This window comes from Sapajus apella, unplaced genomic scaffold, assembly GCF_009761245.1.
Source record: "Sapajus apella isolate SASKATOON/1434 unplaced genomic scaffold, GSC_monkey_1.0 scaffold16, whole genome shotgun sequence".
Lineage (NCBI taxonomy): Eukaryota > Metazoa > Chordata > Mammalia > Primates > Cebidae > Sapajus > Sapajus apella.
The window spans coordinates 1100441-1119820 of NW_022436956.1; the positions used below are offsets into that span (position 1 = coordinate 1100441).

Consider the following 19380-nt stretch of genomic DNA (forward strand, 5'->3'; position numbering starts at 1 on the left):
CTCTTGTTACCCAGGCTGGAGTGCAATGGCGCGATCTCGGCTCACCGCAACCTCCGCCTCCTGGTTTCAGGCAATTCTCCTGCCTCAGCCTCTTGAGTAGCTGGGATTACAGGCACGCGCCACCATGCCCAGCTAATTTTTTGTAGTTTTAGTAGAGACGGGGTTTCACCATGTTGACCAGGATGGTCTCATTCTCTTGACCTCGTGATCCACCCGCCTCGGCCTCCCAAAGTGCTGGGATTACAGGCGTGAGCCACCGCGCCCGGCCCTGTTTAGCTCCTTTAATTTATTTCAATAATGGTGTATAATTTTTGGTGTGCATCTCTTGCACTTCCTTTTTAAAATTTATTCTTAAGTATTATTTTCAATGCTATTGTCAATAAAATTGTTTTCTTTATTTTATTTTGGGTTGTTTATTGGTAGTGTATAGAAGCAAAATTGATTTTGATTATTGATCTTATATCCTAGAACCTTGCTGAACTCATTTGTTGGTTCCAACAGGGTTTTCTTTCTGTAAGATCATGTCATCTGTGAATAGACACAGGGTTACTTCTTCCTTCCTTTCTTTTTTTTTTTTTTTTTTTCTAAGACGGAGGAGTCTCGCTCTTGTCTGCCAGGCTTTGGTGTAATGTCGCCATCTTGGCTCACTGCAAATGCTGCCTCCTGGGTTCAAGCAATTTTCCTGCCTCAGCCTCCCAAGTAGCTGGGATTACAGGCATGCACCACCATGCCTGGCTAAATTTTTTTGTTTGTTTGCTTTTGTATTTTTAATAGAGACAGGGTTTCTCCATGTTGGTCAGGCTGTTCTTGAACTCCTGACCTCAGGTGATCTACCAGCCTCAGCCTACGAAAGTGTTGGGATTACAGGCATGAGCCACCATGCTCAGCCACTTCTTCCTTTCTAGCCTGGGCTCTTTCTGTTTATTTTTCTTACCTATTTGCCCTGGCTAGAACCTCCAGAGCAATGTTGAATAGAAGGGGAGCGGAGTATCCTTGTATTATTCCTGATCTGAAGGGGAAGGCATCAGTCTTGCCTTTAAGTATGATGCTACCTGTGGGTTATTTCAGGATGGCCCTCATTAAGTTACTATTCTTAGTTTGTTGAGTGTTTTATTGTGAAAGGGTGTTGGATTTTATCATTTGCTTTTCTGTACTTGTGAAGTAATCTTGTGGTTCTTGTTTCTTATTCTAAGACAGTATATTTCATTGGTTGATTTTCACATATTAAACCAATTTTGTATGACCTTGGTCACGGTATATGATCCTTTTTATATGTTGTCAGAGTGTTTGCTAATATTTTGTTGAAGGTTTTTCTGTCTATATTCATAAGTGGTATTCTTTTTTTGAGACATTTTTGTCTGGTTTGCATATCTGCGTAATACCATTCTCATAGAACAAGTTACATACTGTTTCATTCTTTTGTGTATTTTTGAAGATTTGTGGAAAGATTGGTTTTCTTTTCCCTCAGATGTTTGGTAGAATCCACTAGTGAAGTCATCTGGGCCTGGAGTTTTTTGAAAGAAGTTTATGTTTGTAGAATTTCTAGTGATCTCCTCTCATGCTTAATGTTGGCAATTTGCATTTTGTTTTTCCTTGATCAGTCTAGATGAAGATGTATTCATTTTACTGTTCATTTTGGAGAACCCCCTTTTGATGTCATTAATTGAATTCTGTTGTTTGTCCCTTTCTTGTTTCATTGATTTCTGGTCTTACGGCTATGATTTCCTTTCTTACTTAGGGTTTAATTTGTTCTTATTCTGACTTTTGAAGGTGGATGCTTAGATCTTTGTTCTCACATACATATCTTTCTTTCTAATACAAGTATTTAATACTATAAATGTCCCTCCAAGTACAACTTCATCTGCATCCTACAAATTTTGATGATATATTTTTACTGTTGTTCAGGCCAACGTGATTTTCTAATTTTTCTTGTTCAGGCCAACGTGATTTTCTTCTTACATCTCTGAGTTGTTTAGTAGATTGAGTTTAATTTCCAAAGATTTGAACTTTTCTGAAATGTTATTGTAATTGATTTTTAATTGTTGGGATCAGAGAACATACATTATATGATTATAATACTTGTAAATTATTGAGTTGTGCCCTTTTTTTTTTTAATGGACCTAGAGTCTAATTTGGTGAATCTTCTATTTCCACTTTAACAGAATGTGTACTTGCCTTTGTTGGATCTAGTATTCTGTAAATGTCAGTTAGGTCAAGTTGGTTGCAAATGTTATTCAAGATTTATATATCCTTCCTGATGTTCTGCTTATTTGTTCTATCAGTTATTGAGAGAGGAATGTTGGAATCTCTAAGAATAATTATCAGTTTATCTATTTCTCCTCTCAATTCTTTTAACTTAAGATACTGTGAAAGTCTGACAGATACGGATGTATTTAAGATTATCATGTCTTCCTAATAGATTAATCCTTCTTGAATTATGTTAAGTCATTGTTTATCTGGTTATATTCCTTGTCTTGAAGTCTATTTTGTCTAATATTAAGATAGCCACTATAGTTATCTTACGATTTGTCCTTCGTTGGTACATCGTTTCTCATGCTTTTATTTGTAACCTATCCATATATTTATATTTAAAGGGTTTCCTGTAGACTGCCTGTCATGTGGTCATGGTTTTTCTTTTTCTTTCTTTTTTTTCTTAAGAGAGATCAGGTCACACATGGTGGTGGCTCACGCCTGTAATCCCAGCACTTTGGGATGCCAAGGCAGGCAGATCACTTGAGGTCAGGTGTTTGAGACCAGCCTGACCAACATGATAAAATCCGATCTTTACTAAAAATTCAAAAATTAGCTGGACATGGTGGCACATGCCTGTAATCCCAGTTACTCAGGAGGCTGAGGCAGGAGAATCACTTGAATTCGGGCAGCGGAGGTTGCAGTGAGCTGAGATCATGCCATTGCACTCTAGCGTGGGCAACAGAGTGAGACTCTGTCTCAGGAAAAAAAAAGAAGAGAGGTCCAGGGTCTGACTCTGTCATCCAGGCTGGAGTGCAGTGGCAATCATAGTTCACTTTAACCTTTAACTCCTGGCTCAAGCGATCGTCCCACCTCAGCCTCCAGAATAGCTGGAACTGACCACCATGGCTAGCTAATTACTATTACTTTATTTTTGTAGAGACAGGGTCTTGCTATGTTGTTGCCTAGTCCGGTCTCAATCTCCTGGCCTCAAGCGATCCTCCTGCTTAAGCCTCCCAAAGTGCTGGGATTGTAAGCCTGAGCCACCATGCCCAGCCCACTTGGTTATGCTTCTTTCTGACAATGTTTGCTTTTACATCAGAATGGTTAAACTGTTTAGCCAATCACATTTAGAGTAATTATAAATATGGTTGGGTTTCTGCCATTTTTCTATTTACTATTTTTTTAATCTGTTTCTTGCTCCATTTTTTCTTCTTCCTGCACATTTTGAATTTTTTTTTTTTTTTTAAGCATCCCATGTTGCCTTTCTTGGCTTATTAGCTATACTGTTTAGCATGTATGCATATATTTTATGCGCTTGCTTTGTGTATGCAGTAGGCACTTTTCACAGTTAACCTTCAGATAATATTCTCCCAATTTATATGTGATGTAAGAACAACCTGAAAACAGTGTGTTTTCCTAGGTTATGCAAGGTGGCTCATGCCTGTAATCCCAGTACTTTGGGAGGCTGCTACAGGCAGACCACTTGAAGTCCGGAGTTCTAGACCAGACTGGCCAACATGGTGAACCCTATCTCTACTAAAAAACAAACAAACAAACAAACAAAACCAAACATTAGCCAGGCGTGGTAGCACACATTACTCAGGAGGCTGAGGCAGGAGAATCACTTGAATCTGGGAGGCTGAGGTTGCGGTGACCTGAGATCCGTGCCACTGCACTCTAGCCTGGGCAACAGAGTAAGAGACTCCATCACACACACACAAAAACAAAACAAAACAAAAAATAAAGTATATTTTCCTTTCTCCTCTCCTCTTCTTTATGTATTACTTATTTTTTCTACATGTTATAAACTCTTCATTTCATTGATATTTCTTCTTTATCTTTTATAGAATTTTTTAAAAACAAAATAAACATCTTTTATATTTGAAAGATTAATCTCATAAACTATTCCTTCAGCCTGAAGAACTTTTTAACATTTCTTATAGAATAGATCTGCAAGCCATAAACCGCTCCAGGTTTTGATTGTATGAAACATCTTCATTTCACCTTCAAGAATCTTTTAGCTGAACATAAAATTCTAAGCTGACTTTTTGTTTGCTTTTTGGTTGGATTATGTATGCTCTGTTGTGATTTCCTAATAAAGCTTTAGAACAAGCCTCAAAAGGATCAACTCAATCCACCAATAGCTGCCTATTAAAACATATTTCAATAGTATTTAAAGGGAAGCAACAAAATGCAGACACTCAACAACATTCCAAATGCCCAACATCCTGGCTGGGAGCAGTGGCCCACGCCTATAATCCCAGCACTTTGGGAGGCTGAGGTGGGTGGATCACTTGATTCATTGAGCGGTTGGGTTCATTGAGCTTCTTGGATCTGTGGATTTATAGTTTCAACCAATTTGGAAATTTTCCAGTGATTCTTTCTCCAAATGTTGTCTTCCTTCCCCTTTTTGAGACTTGAGTCACTCCTGTGTTAGACTGCGTGATGTTCTCCCATGGGTGACTGAGTCTTTATTAGCTTTTTTGTTTCTGTGCTCCTGTTGTATCTTCAAGTTCACTTACTTTGTCTCCATAGTAACCAAGCTACTATTAAGCCCATCTAGTGGATGTTTCTTTTTCAGATCAAGGAAGTTCTGTTTGCCTTTTAAAATTTTCTTTTTTCATTTCTCTCCTCATGATAATTTTTTACTTTTAATTCTTGAGCTGCTTTAAGGTTGTTGTCAGCTGATTCCATTATCTCTGTCATTTCCTGGACTGTTTTATTGACGGATTTTTCTTATCATGGGGCAAATTTTCTTGCTTTTTAGTATGCCCAGTAATTTCTTTATTAGATGCTGGACACTTGTGTTTTTTCCCCCTGTATATTTTGTAAAGACAGGGTTTTACCATGTTCCCCAGACTGGTCTCAAACTCCTAGGATCAAGTGATCCACCCACCTCAGCCTCCCAAAGTGCTGGGATTATAGGCGTGGGCCACTGCTCCCGGCCAGGATGTTGGGCATTTGGAATGTTGTTGAGTGTCTGCATTTTGTTGCTTCCCTTTAAATACTATTGAAGTATGTTTTAATAGGCAGCTATTGGTGGATTGAGTTGATCCTTTTGAGGCTTGTTCTAAAGCTTTATTAGGGCAGATATAAACTATGCTATATTTGGTTTAGCCCTACCGTTAAGATGTGTTTCTTCTGAGGTCTCTACTGAATGCTCTTGGTGTTTAACAAGGTCACTCCACTCTGGCAGGCCACAACTCAAATGTGTCTGAGCCTTGTGTGAACTGTGAAAATAATTCATCCTCTTGTTCCTTGAAAATACTTCTTTGCCCTCTGTCTTAGAATTTTACCTTGTGCGTGCGTAGCTTATGTTCAGCCCTGGGCAGATTTCTAGAACTCTTCTTCTTCTTTTTTTCTTTTTGAGATGGAGTCTTGCTCTATCTCCCAGGCTGGAGTACAATGGCGAAATCTTGGCTTATGGCAAGGTCTGCCTCCTAGGTTCAGGTGACTCTCATGCCTTAGGCTCCTAAGTAGCTGGGACTACAGGTGCCTGCCACCATGCCTGGTGAATTTTTTTTATTTTTAGTGGAGACGGGGTTTCACTATGTTAGCTAGGATGGCCTCGATCTCCTGACCTTGTGATCTGCCCGCCTCAGTCTCCCAAAGTGCTAGGATTACAGATGTGAGCCACTACATGCAGACTAGAACTCTATTTTTATGTATGTTCTTCTGTTCTATAAATTCCGTCTACCCTGTCTTTCTGACTCTGCTTTTTCAACATAGTAAGACCATTATAATTTGCATGGATTCACCATTTCTCTGCTGTTGTCCAGAGATTGTCTCTGGATACAACACTGGGGCAACTTTAGGGTTTATTTCTTTGTTTCCCTTTTTTCACAGATTACTCTTCTTATACTGCTTGGTGCCCAGTGTCTTAAAATGGTTATTTTATAAATCTTGCCCAGTGTTCTAGTTGTTTACAACAGAAGAACAAGTGTAAAGCCAGTTACTCTGTCATGGCAAGATGTGGAAACCTTGTTACTTACATCTGATGCAGCGCCGTTGCTCCTTTACTAAGGCTGATGTTGGAAATGGTACTGTTGCTAAAGGTTCATTGTTATTCAGTCATGAAAAGCCTGTAGTTTGCTTTGTAACTTTTCATCTGTTGTTACAGACATATTTCAAGACAATTAAATCTAACCTGCTTACTCTTTATTCCTTATGAATAGGCAGTGTAGCCAATCAGGTGTTCCACCCAGTGATGTTTGACAAGTGCATTCAGACTCTAAAGAAGAGCTGGCCTCAGGAATCTAACTTGAATCGGAAAAGAAAGAAAGAACAGCCTAAGAGCTCTCCGGCTAATCCCAGGAGACATAGAAAAAGGGGAAAGCGACCCAGGAAAGAAGATACTGAGGTAAGAAGTAAGTTGAGTAAGAAAACATATATACCAACACACAGTTTTGTTTATTTAAGGATTGACTTTATACTAAATATGATTTCAGGCATCATGATTATAGGCAAACAATCCTAAACCATCATAAACTTTTCATTGCTGCTTTAAGTTGTCTCTTGGGCTTGATACAATTTTTTTTTTTTTTTTTTTTTTTTTTGGGACAAGAGTCTCACTGTGTCACCCAGGTTGGAGTGCAGTGGTGCAGTCTCAGCTCAGTGCACCCTCCATCTCGTGGGTTCAAGTGATTCTACTGCTGCAGCCTCTTGAGTAGCTGGGGCTATAGACATATACCACCACACCCAGCCAATTTTTGCATTTTTTTTTTGTAGAGATGGGGTTTCACCATGTTAGCCAGGCTTGTCTCGAATTCCTTGCCTCAGGTGTTCTGCTCACCTTGGCCTCCTGCTGGGATTACAGGCGTGAGCCACTTCACCCAGCCTAATTCCATATTCTTACATGACACTGCAGGATGATAGAAGTTCATAGACAGCAAAAATTCTGAAAAACAGGATTCCTCATTGACACAAAACCCCACAAAACTAGAAATTACTATAGCGGTCAAGGAGACCTAGAACAGTTATGTGACCTGGTCAAAGTCATATCACCTCATCATCAGCTCCTGCCTGGAGTTTAATCTGTCTGGACTTGGTTTGAGTAAACTGAAAACCATGGGACAAAGTGCTCAGTAAATGATGCAATCACCTGTACATTTCTTCATCTCTAGATGGATGAAACTATAGAAGAACAAGAAGATGAGAACATTCGTTTTTCTCCTCGGGACCTCTCTCAAATTCGAAATGCCATCTTTCACCTTTTAAAGAATTTTTTAAGGCTTCTACCCAAGTTTTCTTTGAAAGAAAAGCCACAGTGTGTACAGAATTGTATAGAGGTAAGTGAAAATTCCAGGAACCTTAGGGCAGCTTCAAAGGACATAGACTATGGCTAATACTTAATGAGTAGAAAAAAATCAGGCCTTTTCTTGGTGTCTGTTTTCTAGGTCTTTGTTGCATTAACTAATTTCGAGCCAGTTCTTCATGAATGTCATGTTACACAAGCCAGGTGAGCTGTTAAATCTTCCAGTGCTACAATTTAAGTATAGTATACTGATTCTGCTCCAGCAGAAATGGAAATGCCATTTTTTCCTAATTGGCACAGGTAGAGTTTATTCATTGAAACATGGCTTGTAGGACTAAGAAATACTCCAAGTAAAATCATATCCATTAATTAATATTTTGTCTTTTTTCTTTAGAGACCTTAACCAAGCAAAATACATACCAGAACTGGCTTATTACGGATTGTATTTGCTGTGCTCCCCCATTCATGGAGAAGGCGATAAGGTAAAGGAGATGAGAACCTAATTTGCTACTACTAGTTGAATTGAAAGCACACAAACCATACAATGGAAAGATATTAAAAGCATTTGATATAATTGCCATTTCAATTTACTAGCTCATTTTCGTGACCTTATATTATTTGCATAGTAACAAGTATCACTGTTTCTATTTGCTTTCTGTTTTTTTATTGCCAAGTTTATGTCAGAATACTTGGTAGCTGCAGCAAATTATTGTTAGGCTCCAGTTAGAAAAAATGGTTCTGCTGTAAATAAACCAGGAGGAACAGGTAAGCTGCTGAACAGTTACTTTTGTAGGAATATTTCCCAAATCATTATAAAAAGTAGAATAGAGGATTTTCAAGTTTCCCTTGGCAATTCCTGTGTGTTTCAGTATCTCTATTAATAGTTGTATTATTTTTGATGATATTCTATAGAAATTTTGTAGGTTGTCATCCCTGGTTAGCATTGATAACTGGGTTTTTTCTCTTAAGTCACCTTAATAGTAACACTACTGTAAACTTTGGAATTAGACTTAGTTGTCATAACATCTAAACTTAGATGTCATAAATTAAACAATGAGATTTTGCAAACAATGTGATGGACCAAGGTCATGTGGCTTTTGGTATCTGTGATACAGTTAACTTGCAGAGGCGTAACTTGGTGGTTAAGATGTTTTTGGGGACACTTGAGGTTCTGCACATCTGTGTTTGAATTCTGACCTTACCACTTACTACCTGTGGGTCCTCGTATGAGTCATTCAACCTTGCAAAAGTATCAGATTTCACTCCTGGACAAACAGGACAAAAGTCTTATTCTTCCTTATAAATTTGTCACAGCATTAAATGAAGTTGAGCATGTCACATGCTGAACACAATGCCTGTTGTTTAGAAATATTCAATATTTTGTAAGTTTTATATCTTTATCACTTTTGTGTGTTGAAATATGAATGTGATAAAATCCATAGTAATGTTATTAATTCCCATGCCCTTATAAACATTTTAAATAATAAAATAGATGGGAAAATTCATCCCTTTAGATCTACTGTGTCTCTAAAGATGGTACTTTTTTTTTAATTGTGAAAGTATTGACTTGATGTTAGGCAATGTTGGTTTTAGCCTTATCTTTAATTATTTGATCTTGGACAGCACACATTTGGAGTTTTCATTTTTTTAATTATCTGTGAAGTAGAAATTACACATGTCATTATCGCATAGAATTGTTGTAAGGTTTAAAATTAAATAAATATATGTAGCAAAATCAAGCTGTGAAATTGAAAGTTCTTAATGCAATACCTACCGTTTACTTGGTTGTCAGTAAATGTTTTATTTATTGGATGAATTAATTAATTAGTGACTATGTTACATGAGATAATAGGTTGGAAAGGTGCTTTGTAATCTGCAGGCAAAAAGCAGTGGTAAGGTATTATTCTTTCCCCTTTTAAATAAGGGAACATTAGTAGCACTTTTGCCATTTGTAAATGACAGTTAATTCCCTATTTGTCCTAAATCCTGGGTTATACTGTGCAATAGGTGGAGAGAGTAATGAGGTGATTTTTTTATCAGATATATTATCTGCCAGCCATTCTTTCACACTGTGCATTTATAGAATACCTGCTAATTGTTTCAGAAATATATCCCTAGTGTTCAGCCAACAATTATGCCAACCTGACCTACATTCAGATGGCTTGAAATGGTTTACTACAGTCTGCATCATGATGTTTGAGACCCCGGGGTTCTCTATCCAATCTTAAATTCTATTTTCTTTTCTCTTCCAGATTATCAGTTGTGTTTTCCATCAAATGCTCAATGTAATATTAATGTTAGAAGTTGGTGAAGTTTCCCATCGTGCCCCTCTTCCTATTACCTCCCAAGTCATCAATCGTAGAAACCAGGCGGTCCAGTTTATCAGGTGAAGCACACAATTGTGAATTTTTGTGCTGTCAGTCTCTCTCAGTACTCTGGGCCCTGCGGTCACTAAGATTTCTGATACCCATAGAGTTAAAATTTCTGGCCTGATGGTGGTTTGGGGAGTCAAAACCAAACACTTTGTAGCTAATGTGCTTTCTGTGTCTGGGTCTCTGTTGTTAGGCTCCCTGCTGGGGCGCTGTTAAAGAAATAGGAATCTGCAGAGCACAGGCCAGAGCCAGCCTGCAGCTTGTTTGCACTCAGTCTGTGTGTCGGTCTCAGAGAGAGAACGGTGGCCTCTCCTCCTTTCCCATGTCTGCTTCACTGCAGCCAGTCTGCCTCTTTCTCTTTTCTGTTGCTCTCTACTCTGCAGCTCTTTGCTTTTGTTCTTTGCCACTTTTTCCTTGTTTCTTTGCACTTTTCTATTCCTTTCCCTCTATAGAAATTACTTGAATGAAAGGATTGAGTTGCTTTTTACCTCTGTAGCAATAATCATTAGACCAGTTTTCCCCTCATGGGTCACTCAGCTTCATGTAAAAACTCTCATGCCTTAGCTTCATTGGCAAGGATGTGTTTGCTGCGTCACTGGCTTTTCTTTCCCTCTTTCACTAGCTTTTGGCATGCAGCATGGAGGTGGTGCCGTGACGTGCTGTGTACATGCAAGTGTGCGCATGCCTTGGGTGTGCACATATGCAGTTTGGTTGGAGACATGGGGTGTGGATGATGTCATCTTGTGACTGAGCAAATGTCTCTCCATTAAGAACTTTTGAAAACATTAACTAAAATGTTTTAAGTGAAAACACTGTCATTTTGTTTCTTCCATGAGAGTTTCCCATATGCCCATCACAGCAGTGTTCATGTAATGTGACAGGTAAACAGCACTAAAAATGGATCAAATCTGGGCAATTTAGAAATTTCTTCTTGAGGCTGGGCGCGGTAGCTCATGCCTGTAATCATGGCAGTTTGGGAGGCCAAGATGGGCCGATCACCTGAGATCAGGAGTACCAGACCAGCTGGTCAACATGGTGAAACCCCGTCTCTACTAAAAATACAAAAATTAGCCAGGTGTGGTGGCGTGCACCTGTAATCCTAGCAACTCAGGAGGCTGAGGCAGGAGAATTGCTTGATCGGGGGGTGGAGGTTGCAGTGAGTCAAGATCACACCACTGCACTCCAGCCTAGGTGACAAGAGCGAAACTCCGTCTAAAAAAAAAAAAAAAAGAAAAAGAAAAATATTTCTTCTTGGGTTAAAATTGGGAGAAGTAATGTTACTAATACATTTCACTGAGCTTCCATGAGGTGGTACTGTGTCTTAGTCAATTTTTATATTTATCCCAAAAGGATATATTTTACATCTTAATATAAAATTTAGTAAGTAGTCAGAAGAATTGTATGAAGATGACATTTTTATTCTTTCCTGAAGACTCAGCTACTCTGCAACAGCTCTCAAAATTGCACATGAACTACTTAACAGTTTTCTACGATGAATTTTGTCTTCACTCTTTATTCTGCTGAAACCACTCTTAGAGTATGAGGGTATAGTATTTTAATAGCTAGAATTTCTAAATATAGGCATAGTGGTTTTTGAGGACAGTCACTGAATGTATTGTGAACAGTGGATGTGTTTTCTTCTAAATAGCTCCCTTGTGGATGAATTAAAGGAGAGTATATTCCCAGTCCTCTGTATCTTACTACAGCACATCTGTGCCAAGGTACTGCTTGCCTTAGTAATATTAACAACATAGAAGTATGTCACGTGTGAAGGTGTGTGTGAGTGTATGTGTGTGTGTATTCTTGGGAATGAGTCTACATTGTTACTTAAAGTGGTTTTATTTAATGTTCACTAGATGGTCCCCTAGACAAAAGTGTTCTATAAAAAAAAAAACAACTTTATTTTGGAGAAATGTTGAACATACACAGAAACAGGGAGAATAGGATGGTGAACCACCACATACCCATTAACTGCCTTCTACAGTTTTGTGTCACTTAAACCCCTACCCACATCCCCCAACATGTGTATACTGGATTGTGTTTTGAAGCAAATTCCATCATACCTGTTCATATGTAATATTTTAATATATACCTCTAAAGGATAAGAATTCTTTAAAAACATAACCATAAGATATTAACACACCTAAAGAAATACACAGTAATTTCTTAATATTATCAAACATCCAGTCAATGTTCAAATCCCATGATTATCTCCTACATTTTTATAACCATTTAGACAAATAATTCTTAATTTGAACCTCATGAAACCTGGGGATCCAAAAACTCTCTGAAATTATATACTAAATTTGTATGTACATTTTTCTGGGGAGACAGTTCACAGATTTCCTTTAGATTAGTTTACAGGGGTTCTAAAACCTAAAATTTGTTAGCCATTTACCTGACATTTAAAGATCACTGAACTAGTTATATTCACTGATATTCAACCAAAATATGTTTCAGTTGTCCTGCAGGTGGTTATTGGTTGGTCAGCTTCTGTTTTTGTTTTTCAGGTGGTAGATAAATCAGAGTATCGTACTTTTGCAGCCCAGTCCCTAGTCCAGCTGCTCAGTAAACTTCCTTGTGGGGAATATGCTATGTTCATTGCCTGGCTTTACAAATACTCGCGAAGTTCCAAGGTAGGAGATACCTCTGCATAAAACCTTGGGTCCTTGTTAAAGTGTTTTTAAAAGAGTCTGTTTTTCTAGGTCTGAATGAGGAGGGTTCTTTGGTTCATACTCCTGTCTGATGGCAGTTCTTGTGATCTTGCTTTACCAGATCCCACACCGGGTTTTTACTCTTGATGTTGTCTTAGCCCTGTTAGAACTGCCTGAAAGAGAAGAGGATAACACCCTCTCCTTGGAGCATCAGAAGTTCTTAAAGCATAAGTTCTTGGTGCAGGAAATTATGTTTGATCGTTGCTCAGACAAAGCGCCTACTGTCCGTAGCAAGGCACTGTCCAGCTTTGCACACTGTCTGGAGCTAACTGTTACCAGTGCGTCAGAGAGTATCCTGGAGCTCCTGATTAACAGTGAGTATGGTGACTAGGGAAAGGACACTGGTCTTGTGCTCATTGAGGGATAGACTGCAAGGGAATCGTTCTTTTCTGTGGCAAAAGTAATATGGTATGATCTGTTTTTACCCTCAAAACCATTTAAAAAAAAAAAAAAAGTATGGTATGATCTATTTTTACCCTCAAAACCATTTTTAGTATATTTTATTGTCAAATAACTTTTAAATAGGCAAGGCTGATACATCTGAAAGGCCTTTTAAATGTATTTGAGATATTCATATTTTAGAGGTGATGTTGGTGGCTACCTTTACTATTGCTTTGCATTGGTGGGCATTGCTCGTAATAAAATGAATCTCCATTTCAATGCATACACAAGGAGAACATTATCAGTTGTCAGTTCAGAATCTGCCTGCCTTGTCTTTCAGCCTAGTTATCTTCATTTTGATTCCTCTGTGGATAATTTACTCAGTTTATGCTACTGACTTTCTTCCTTATTCATCTTCTTATTTTTAGGTCCTGCAATTTCAGGAATAGAGAGTCACCCTGGTACATTACTGAGAAATTCATCAGGTAATGGATCAATACATTTTCTAATATTGAATGATTATCTTTTAAAAACTTGCTGAATATTTAAAATGTTTTTCCTTCCTCCTTATTTACCTACTTTAACATTGTACGTTTTTCATCAGAGAAGTTGAAATTCATTTTAGTAATAATGTAACTTAAATGAGTAACATGACCTGCTAATGCTATTAAAAGTATAACACATTTTTAGCTTAATGACTATCTTTTTTTTTTTTTTTTAAGCTTTTTCCTATCAAAGGCAGACATCTAACCGTTCTGCACCCTCAGGGGAGATGAACATAGACAGCAGTGGTGAAACAGTTGCCTCTGGAGGTATGTCACACTTTATCACTGTCAGATCGGTAATGCTGTTGGATTTCAGACAACTGTAAGTAGAGACTGAAACCTTGGATTTTTTTTTTTTCTTATTAATTCAGCCCTAATCGAAACATCTGGCTAGGTGTGGTGACTCATGCCTATAATCCCATCACTTTGGGAGGCTGAGGCCAGTGGATCACTTGAGTCCAGGAGTTGAAGACCAGCCTGGGCAACACAGAAAGATCTCATCTCTTAAAAAAAAAAAAAAAAAAATTAAAAATTAGCTGGGTGTGGTAGTCTGCACCTGTGGTCCCAGCTACTCAGGAGGCTGAGGTGGGAGGATGGCTTAAGCCCAGGAGTTCCAGGCTGCAGTGAGCTGTGATCACACCAGTGTACTCCAGCCTGGGTGACAGTCTGTTTAAAAACAAAACAAAAAAACACTGCAGGGTCGTGCTTTTCTGTGTAAACTCAGTTACTAAGTAGCTGCTTGATAGGGTCTGCCTGTCATTTTCCAGTTTTAACATCATCCTATCTTTCCCAGAGGACTGTTAGGAGAGTCTGTGGAAACAACATTTAGGGGAGTGATTTAAAGAGAGAGACAGACAGATAAGAGAGAGAAATAATGTATGTAGAGGATTAATTACCTAATTAGCTTTATTAATTTATTCAATAAACATTGGTCTGGTCCTTCCCAATGTGTTCCAGGCATTGGAGATGCACAAGTCTGTGAGACAGAGCTCTATCTCTTAAGGAGCAGTGGAGAGACAGGTGCTTGTGCACATAAATGTATATATACTTGTACACACACGTATGCAGAACACTGAGATAGGTGCCAAGATGCACAGAAAGGGCCCTGAGGATGAGTACTGCTTTTATTATTCAGCCTAGAAGGTCAGCATGGAATTAGCTTTGGGAGGCTAGATATTAGCATGTATTACTCAAATTCAGAGCAATAACTGCATTTATAATAAACAGGTTTTCTAAATTTTGTAGGAACATGTACTCTGGAAAAATGCTGAATGTTTGTGTTGGCTCCAGACTTCCTCTAAACAGGTTACAGATTTACTGTAGCACAGACTTTTTTCAAGCAACTCAACTAAAGTTGAGTTGATTTAATGATGCTTTAAAATTATAAAAGTTTGGAGATGCAAAGAGCTCATGTTCCCAGCATATTGTTCATAAGCTGAAACGACATGTATTGTTGTATGTTGAAAAATTTGTATAGTTACTTAGATGCCATGCACTTTGCCAAATGCTCTCTTTGCTTTTTTTCAATTAAGATAGAATTCACACACCATAAAATTCACCATTTAAAGTGTGTAATTTAGTGGTTTTAGTATAGTTGCAAGATTGTACAGTTTAATTCCAGAACATTTCATTAGCCGAAAAATAAACCCCATGCCCATTAGCAGTCATTCCCCGTGCCCCCTTCCTCCTACCACTAGCAACCACTAATTTTCTTTCCCTATAAAATTGCCTATTCTGGACATTCCACATAAGTGAAATCATGTACTATGTTGTCTTTTGTGTCTAACTTCTTTCAGCTAGCGTGTTTTCAAGGTTCATTCATGTTATAGCATATATCAATACTTCATTCCTTTTTGTGCTGAGTAATATTCCATTATAAGGATACACCATATTTTGTTTGTCTGTTCATCAGTTGATGAACATTTGGGTTGTTTTCACTTTTTAGCTATTGTGGCTAATAAATATTCTTGTACAAGTTTTTGTGTAGATGTGTGGTTTTGTTCTCTTTGAGTGTATACCTAGGAGTAGAACTGGTAGGTCATGTGGTAACTACATATTCAACATTTCGATGAACCACCAAACTTTTTCAAAGTGGTGACACCATTTTACAGTCCTATTAGCAACTTAGGATAATCCTGTTTCTCCACAATCTTACCAACACTTGTCCTGTCCATCTTTTTTATTGTAGCCATCTTTGTGGGCCTGAAGTGTTATCTGCTTGTGGTTTTGATTTGCATTTCCCTAATAGGTAATGATGTTGAGCACATTTTCATAGGCTTATTGGACATATAAATACATCTTCTTTGGAGAAATGTCTATTCAAGCCCTTTGCCCATGTTTTAATAGGGCTATCTTTTATTTTTGAGTTGAAAGAGTTATATATAAACCTTATCAGACATACGGTTTTTAAATACTTGTCCCATTCTATGGGTTGTCTTTTCATATGGTGTTCCATGAGGCACAAAACATTTTAATTTAATAAGTCCAATTTATCTTTTGTTTTTCTTACTTGTGCTTTTGGTATCACATAGCTAAGAAATCATTGTGTAATCCAAAGTCACAGAGGTTTCCTTCTTTGTTTTTTTCTAAGGGGGTTTTATAGTTTTAGCTCTCACATTTAGGTGTTTGAGCAATTTTCAGTTTTTGCATATGGTGTGATAAAGGGGATCCAGCTTCACTCCTTCACATGTGACTATCCAGTTGACCTAGCACTGTTTCTTTCAGACTGTTCCTTCACCTTTGAATGTCTTGGAATCCTTGTAAAAAAAATCACTTGACTGATTTGTATAAGCTCATGAACTTATTTGTGTGTTCTATATTCTATATTAATGGAATTTTATTTCATTAATTTGTACGGCTGTCTTTATGTACCACACTGTGTTGAATTGCTGTTGTGTTCTAGTGTAGGAGACGGAAAATAATTTTTTCCTCAGTCCTCATGAGCTCTGCCTTGGTATGGATCCCTGTAATAAGACAAACAAGTTTATTAACGTGTGTAGTGTGTGTTATGCAGGAATCTCAATGCAGACTAACTGCAGGCAGTGGCTTAGAACTCCACTTAAATAACACAAAACACCATATCCAAAAAATGCTGGCAGCATAGTACACTGGAGACTCTCGGCTGTCCCCTCTTGATGGGGTGGCTGACCGGGAGCCACTCGCACTTCCCAGCATGGTGAGAGTGTATCATCCTGCATGTCACTAGCTGGGAAGTGAGCAGAATTCAAAACTCAAAGTATGGTTTGAATGTGCAGCACTGTCACATTATTGTAATATCAGAAAATCCTAAGTCACAGGGACCACCTGTGTGTGGGAGGGAAATAATGGAGTGAGTTTTGTGTATTGCTCTGGGCTGCTGAAGGTCTGGAGACCCATGAGTAAATGAGAATTTATATCCTGCCCATAGAAAGAAAAGTGAGAGGATAGACAGAACTTTTCCTGTTTGCTGCTGCTTTTCAATTATCTGCTTGAATTATCTCAAATAATTTTTATGTCAGAGTCATATTTGGGGTTTAACATAGTTTCCTGTGATAGTTTTAAATCAGGAAGTGTGAGTTCTCCTCCTGCCCCTATGTTCATTTTCAAAATTAGTTTGACTAGTCTGGGTCCCTTACATTTCCATGTGAATTTTAAGATCAATTGTCAATTTCTGCAAGAAAAAAAAAAACCCATCTTGGATTTTGATAAGGATTGATCTGTATATCAGTTTGGGGACTATTGCCGTGTTAGTTTGCTAGTTCCTCTAATCCATGAACACCTGATGTCTTTTTATTTCTTTAAGTCTTTGATTTGTTTCAGTGATGTTTTGTAGTTTACAGTGAACAATTCTTGCTCTTTAAATTTTGTCCTGGTTTTACTTTTTCAATACTATTGTAAATTAAATTGCTCTCTTAATTTTATTTCTGAATTGTTTATTGCCAGTTTTTACAAATTATTTTTGATATTGATCTTCAGTCCTGCAACCTTGCTAAACTCATTGCAAGCTCTAATGATTGTTTTACGGATTAGTTAGGATTTTCTTGATAGAAGAGCAAGTTACCTATAAATAAAGGTAGTGCTACTTTTTCCTTTCCAGTTTGGATATCCTTTCATTTCTTTTTCTTGCCTATTTGTTGACAAAGAGTCAGTCTATGTAAAATATTTGAAGACATTTATTCCGAGCCAAATGTGAGTGACCATGGCCCATGACACAGCCCTCAGGAGGTCCTGAGAACATGTGCCCAAGGTGCTTGAGCGCAGCTTGGTTTTAAGACAGTTTAGGGAGGCATCAGACATCAATCAAGTATACTTAATAGATATATTGGTTTGGTCCCCAAAGGCAGGACAAGGTGGGGAAGGTTGCAGCTTATAGGTAGATTTAAAATTTTTCTGGTTGACAACTGGTTGAGTCTGTCTAAAGACCTGGGATCAATAGAAAGGAATGTCTGCGGTAAGATAAAGGATGGTGGAGACTAAAGCTCAAGACTGCCGAGGAAGCCTTCAGGTAGTAGGCTTCAGAGACAATAGATTGTAAATGTTCCTTCTCAGACTTAAAGCCTGTGTTGATGTTAGTGCTGAAGGGTGTAATGAGGCAAGTCTGACCCCCACTCCCTGCCATGGCCTGAACCTGCCTCTCAGGTTAAATTTTAGAGTGCCCTGGTTGAGGAGGAAGTCCATTTAGATGGTTGGAGAGCCTTAGAATTTTATTTTTGGTTTACAGTCTGCAGTATGATCTTGAAAAGAAGTCAAAGAGTAGACTTCCTTATCTTTTTTCTTAGGGCGAAAACTTTTGGTGTTCACCACTGAGTATGATGTTAGCTTTGAGTTTTGTTTCGTGTGTTTCTTTTTGTTGGTTTGTTTTTGAGAAAGAGTCTTGCTCTGTCGCCAGGCTGGAGGGCAGTGACGCAATCTCCGCTCAAGCCATTCTCCTGCCTCAGCCTTCTGAGTAGCTGGGACTACAGGCGTCTGCCACCATGCCTGGCTAATTTTTGTGTTTTTAGTAGAGATGGGGTTTCACCATGTTTGCCAGGATGGCCTCAATCTCTTGACCTAGTGATCCGCCCACCTCTACCTCTCAAAGTGCTGGTATTTCAGGGGTGAGCCACCGTGCCTGGTCAGCTGTGAGTTTTATAGGATGACTTTCTCATTAATATGAGGCAGTTTTCTTCTATTTCAAGCTTGCTGAGTTTTCATCATGGAAAAGTGTTGGATTTTGCCAATACTTTCTCTATATTTTGAGATAATTGTGTGGTTTTCTTTGTTCTGTTACTGTGGTGTAATTTACATTGATTTTTCACAGGTTGAATCAACATATCATTCCTGGAAAAAATCCCAAGCATGGTTGTATCTTGTTGGCTTTGATTTGCTGGTATTTTGTTGAGGATTTTGGTGTCTATATTCATAAGGAATATTGGTCTGTTGTTATATGAGGCTGTTTTGCATTGCTATAAACAAATATGTGGCCAGGCATGGTGGCTCATGCTTGCAATCCAAGCACTTTGGGAGGCCAAGGCCAGTGGATTACTTGAGGTCGGGAGTTTGAGACCAGCCTGGCCAACATGGCAAAACATCACCTTTACTAAAAATATGAAAATTAGCTGTGCATGGTCGCGGGCACCTGTAATCCCAGCTACTCAGGAGGCTGAGGCAGAAGAACCACTTGAACCTGGAAGGCAGAGAACCAATATCATGCCATTGCACTCCATCCTGAGCAACAGAGTAAGACTGTCTCAAAAAAAAAAAAAGATGGAAACGGAGTAATTTATCAAAAAAGAAGTTTAATTGGCTCATAGTTCTGCAGGCTATACAGGAAGTACAGCACTGGCATCTGTTTCTGGGGAGGCCTCAGGAAGCTTACAACCATGGTAGAAGGCCAAAAGGAAGCAAGCATTTCACATGGTGGGAGCAGGAGAAAGAGAGAGTCGGGGAAGGTGTCACACACT

The 19380-nt window shown here is 38.4% G+C and overlaps 1 protein-coding gene across 3 annotated transcripts in view; it reads left to right on the forward strand.

Annotated features, from left to right (window-relative positions):
* The window catches only part of NCAPD3 (non-SMC condensin II complex subunit D3), a 79684-nt gene that overhangs the window by 9211 nt on the left and 51093 nt on the right, over positions 1–19380 (forward strand). For all 3 annotated transcript variants that reach the window (XM_032284931.1, XM_032284930.1, XM_032284929.1), the window contains exons 4-13: positions 6369–6553; positions 7317–7481; positions 7590–7651; positions 7842–7929; positions 9700–9833; positions 11468–11540; positions 12330–12455; positions 12595–12847; positions 13343–13399; positions 13637–13726. In XM_032284931.1, coding sequence (XP_032140822.1) covers positions 6369–6553; positions 7317–7481; positions 7590–7651; positions 7842–7929; positions 9700–9833; positions 11468–11540; positions 12330–12455; positions 12595–12847; positions 13343–13399; positions 13637–13726 — 1233 coding nt within the window. The remainder of the gene's footprint in view (positions 1–6368; positions 6554–7316; positions 7482–7589; positions 7652–7841; positions 7930–9699; positions 9834–11467; positions 11541–12329; positions 12456–12594; positions 12848–13342; positions 13400–13636; positions 13727–19380) is intronic.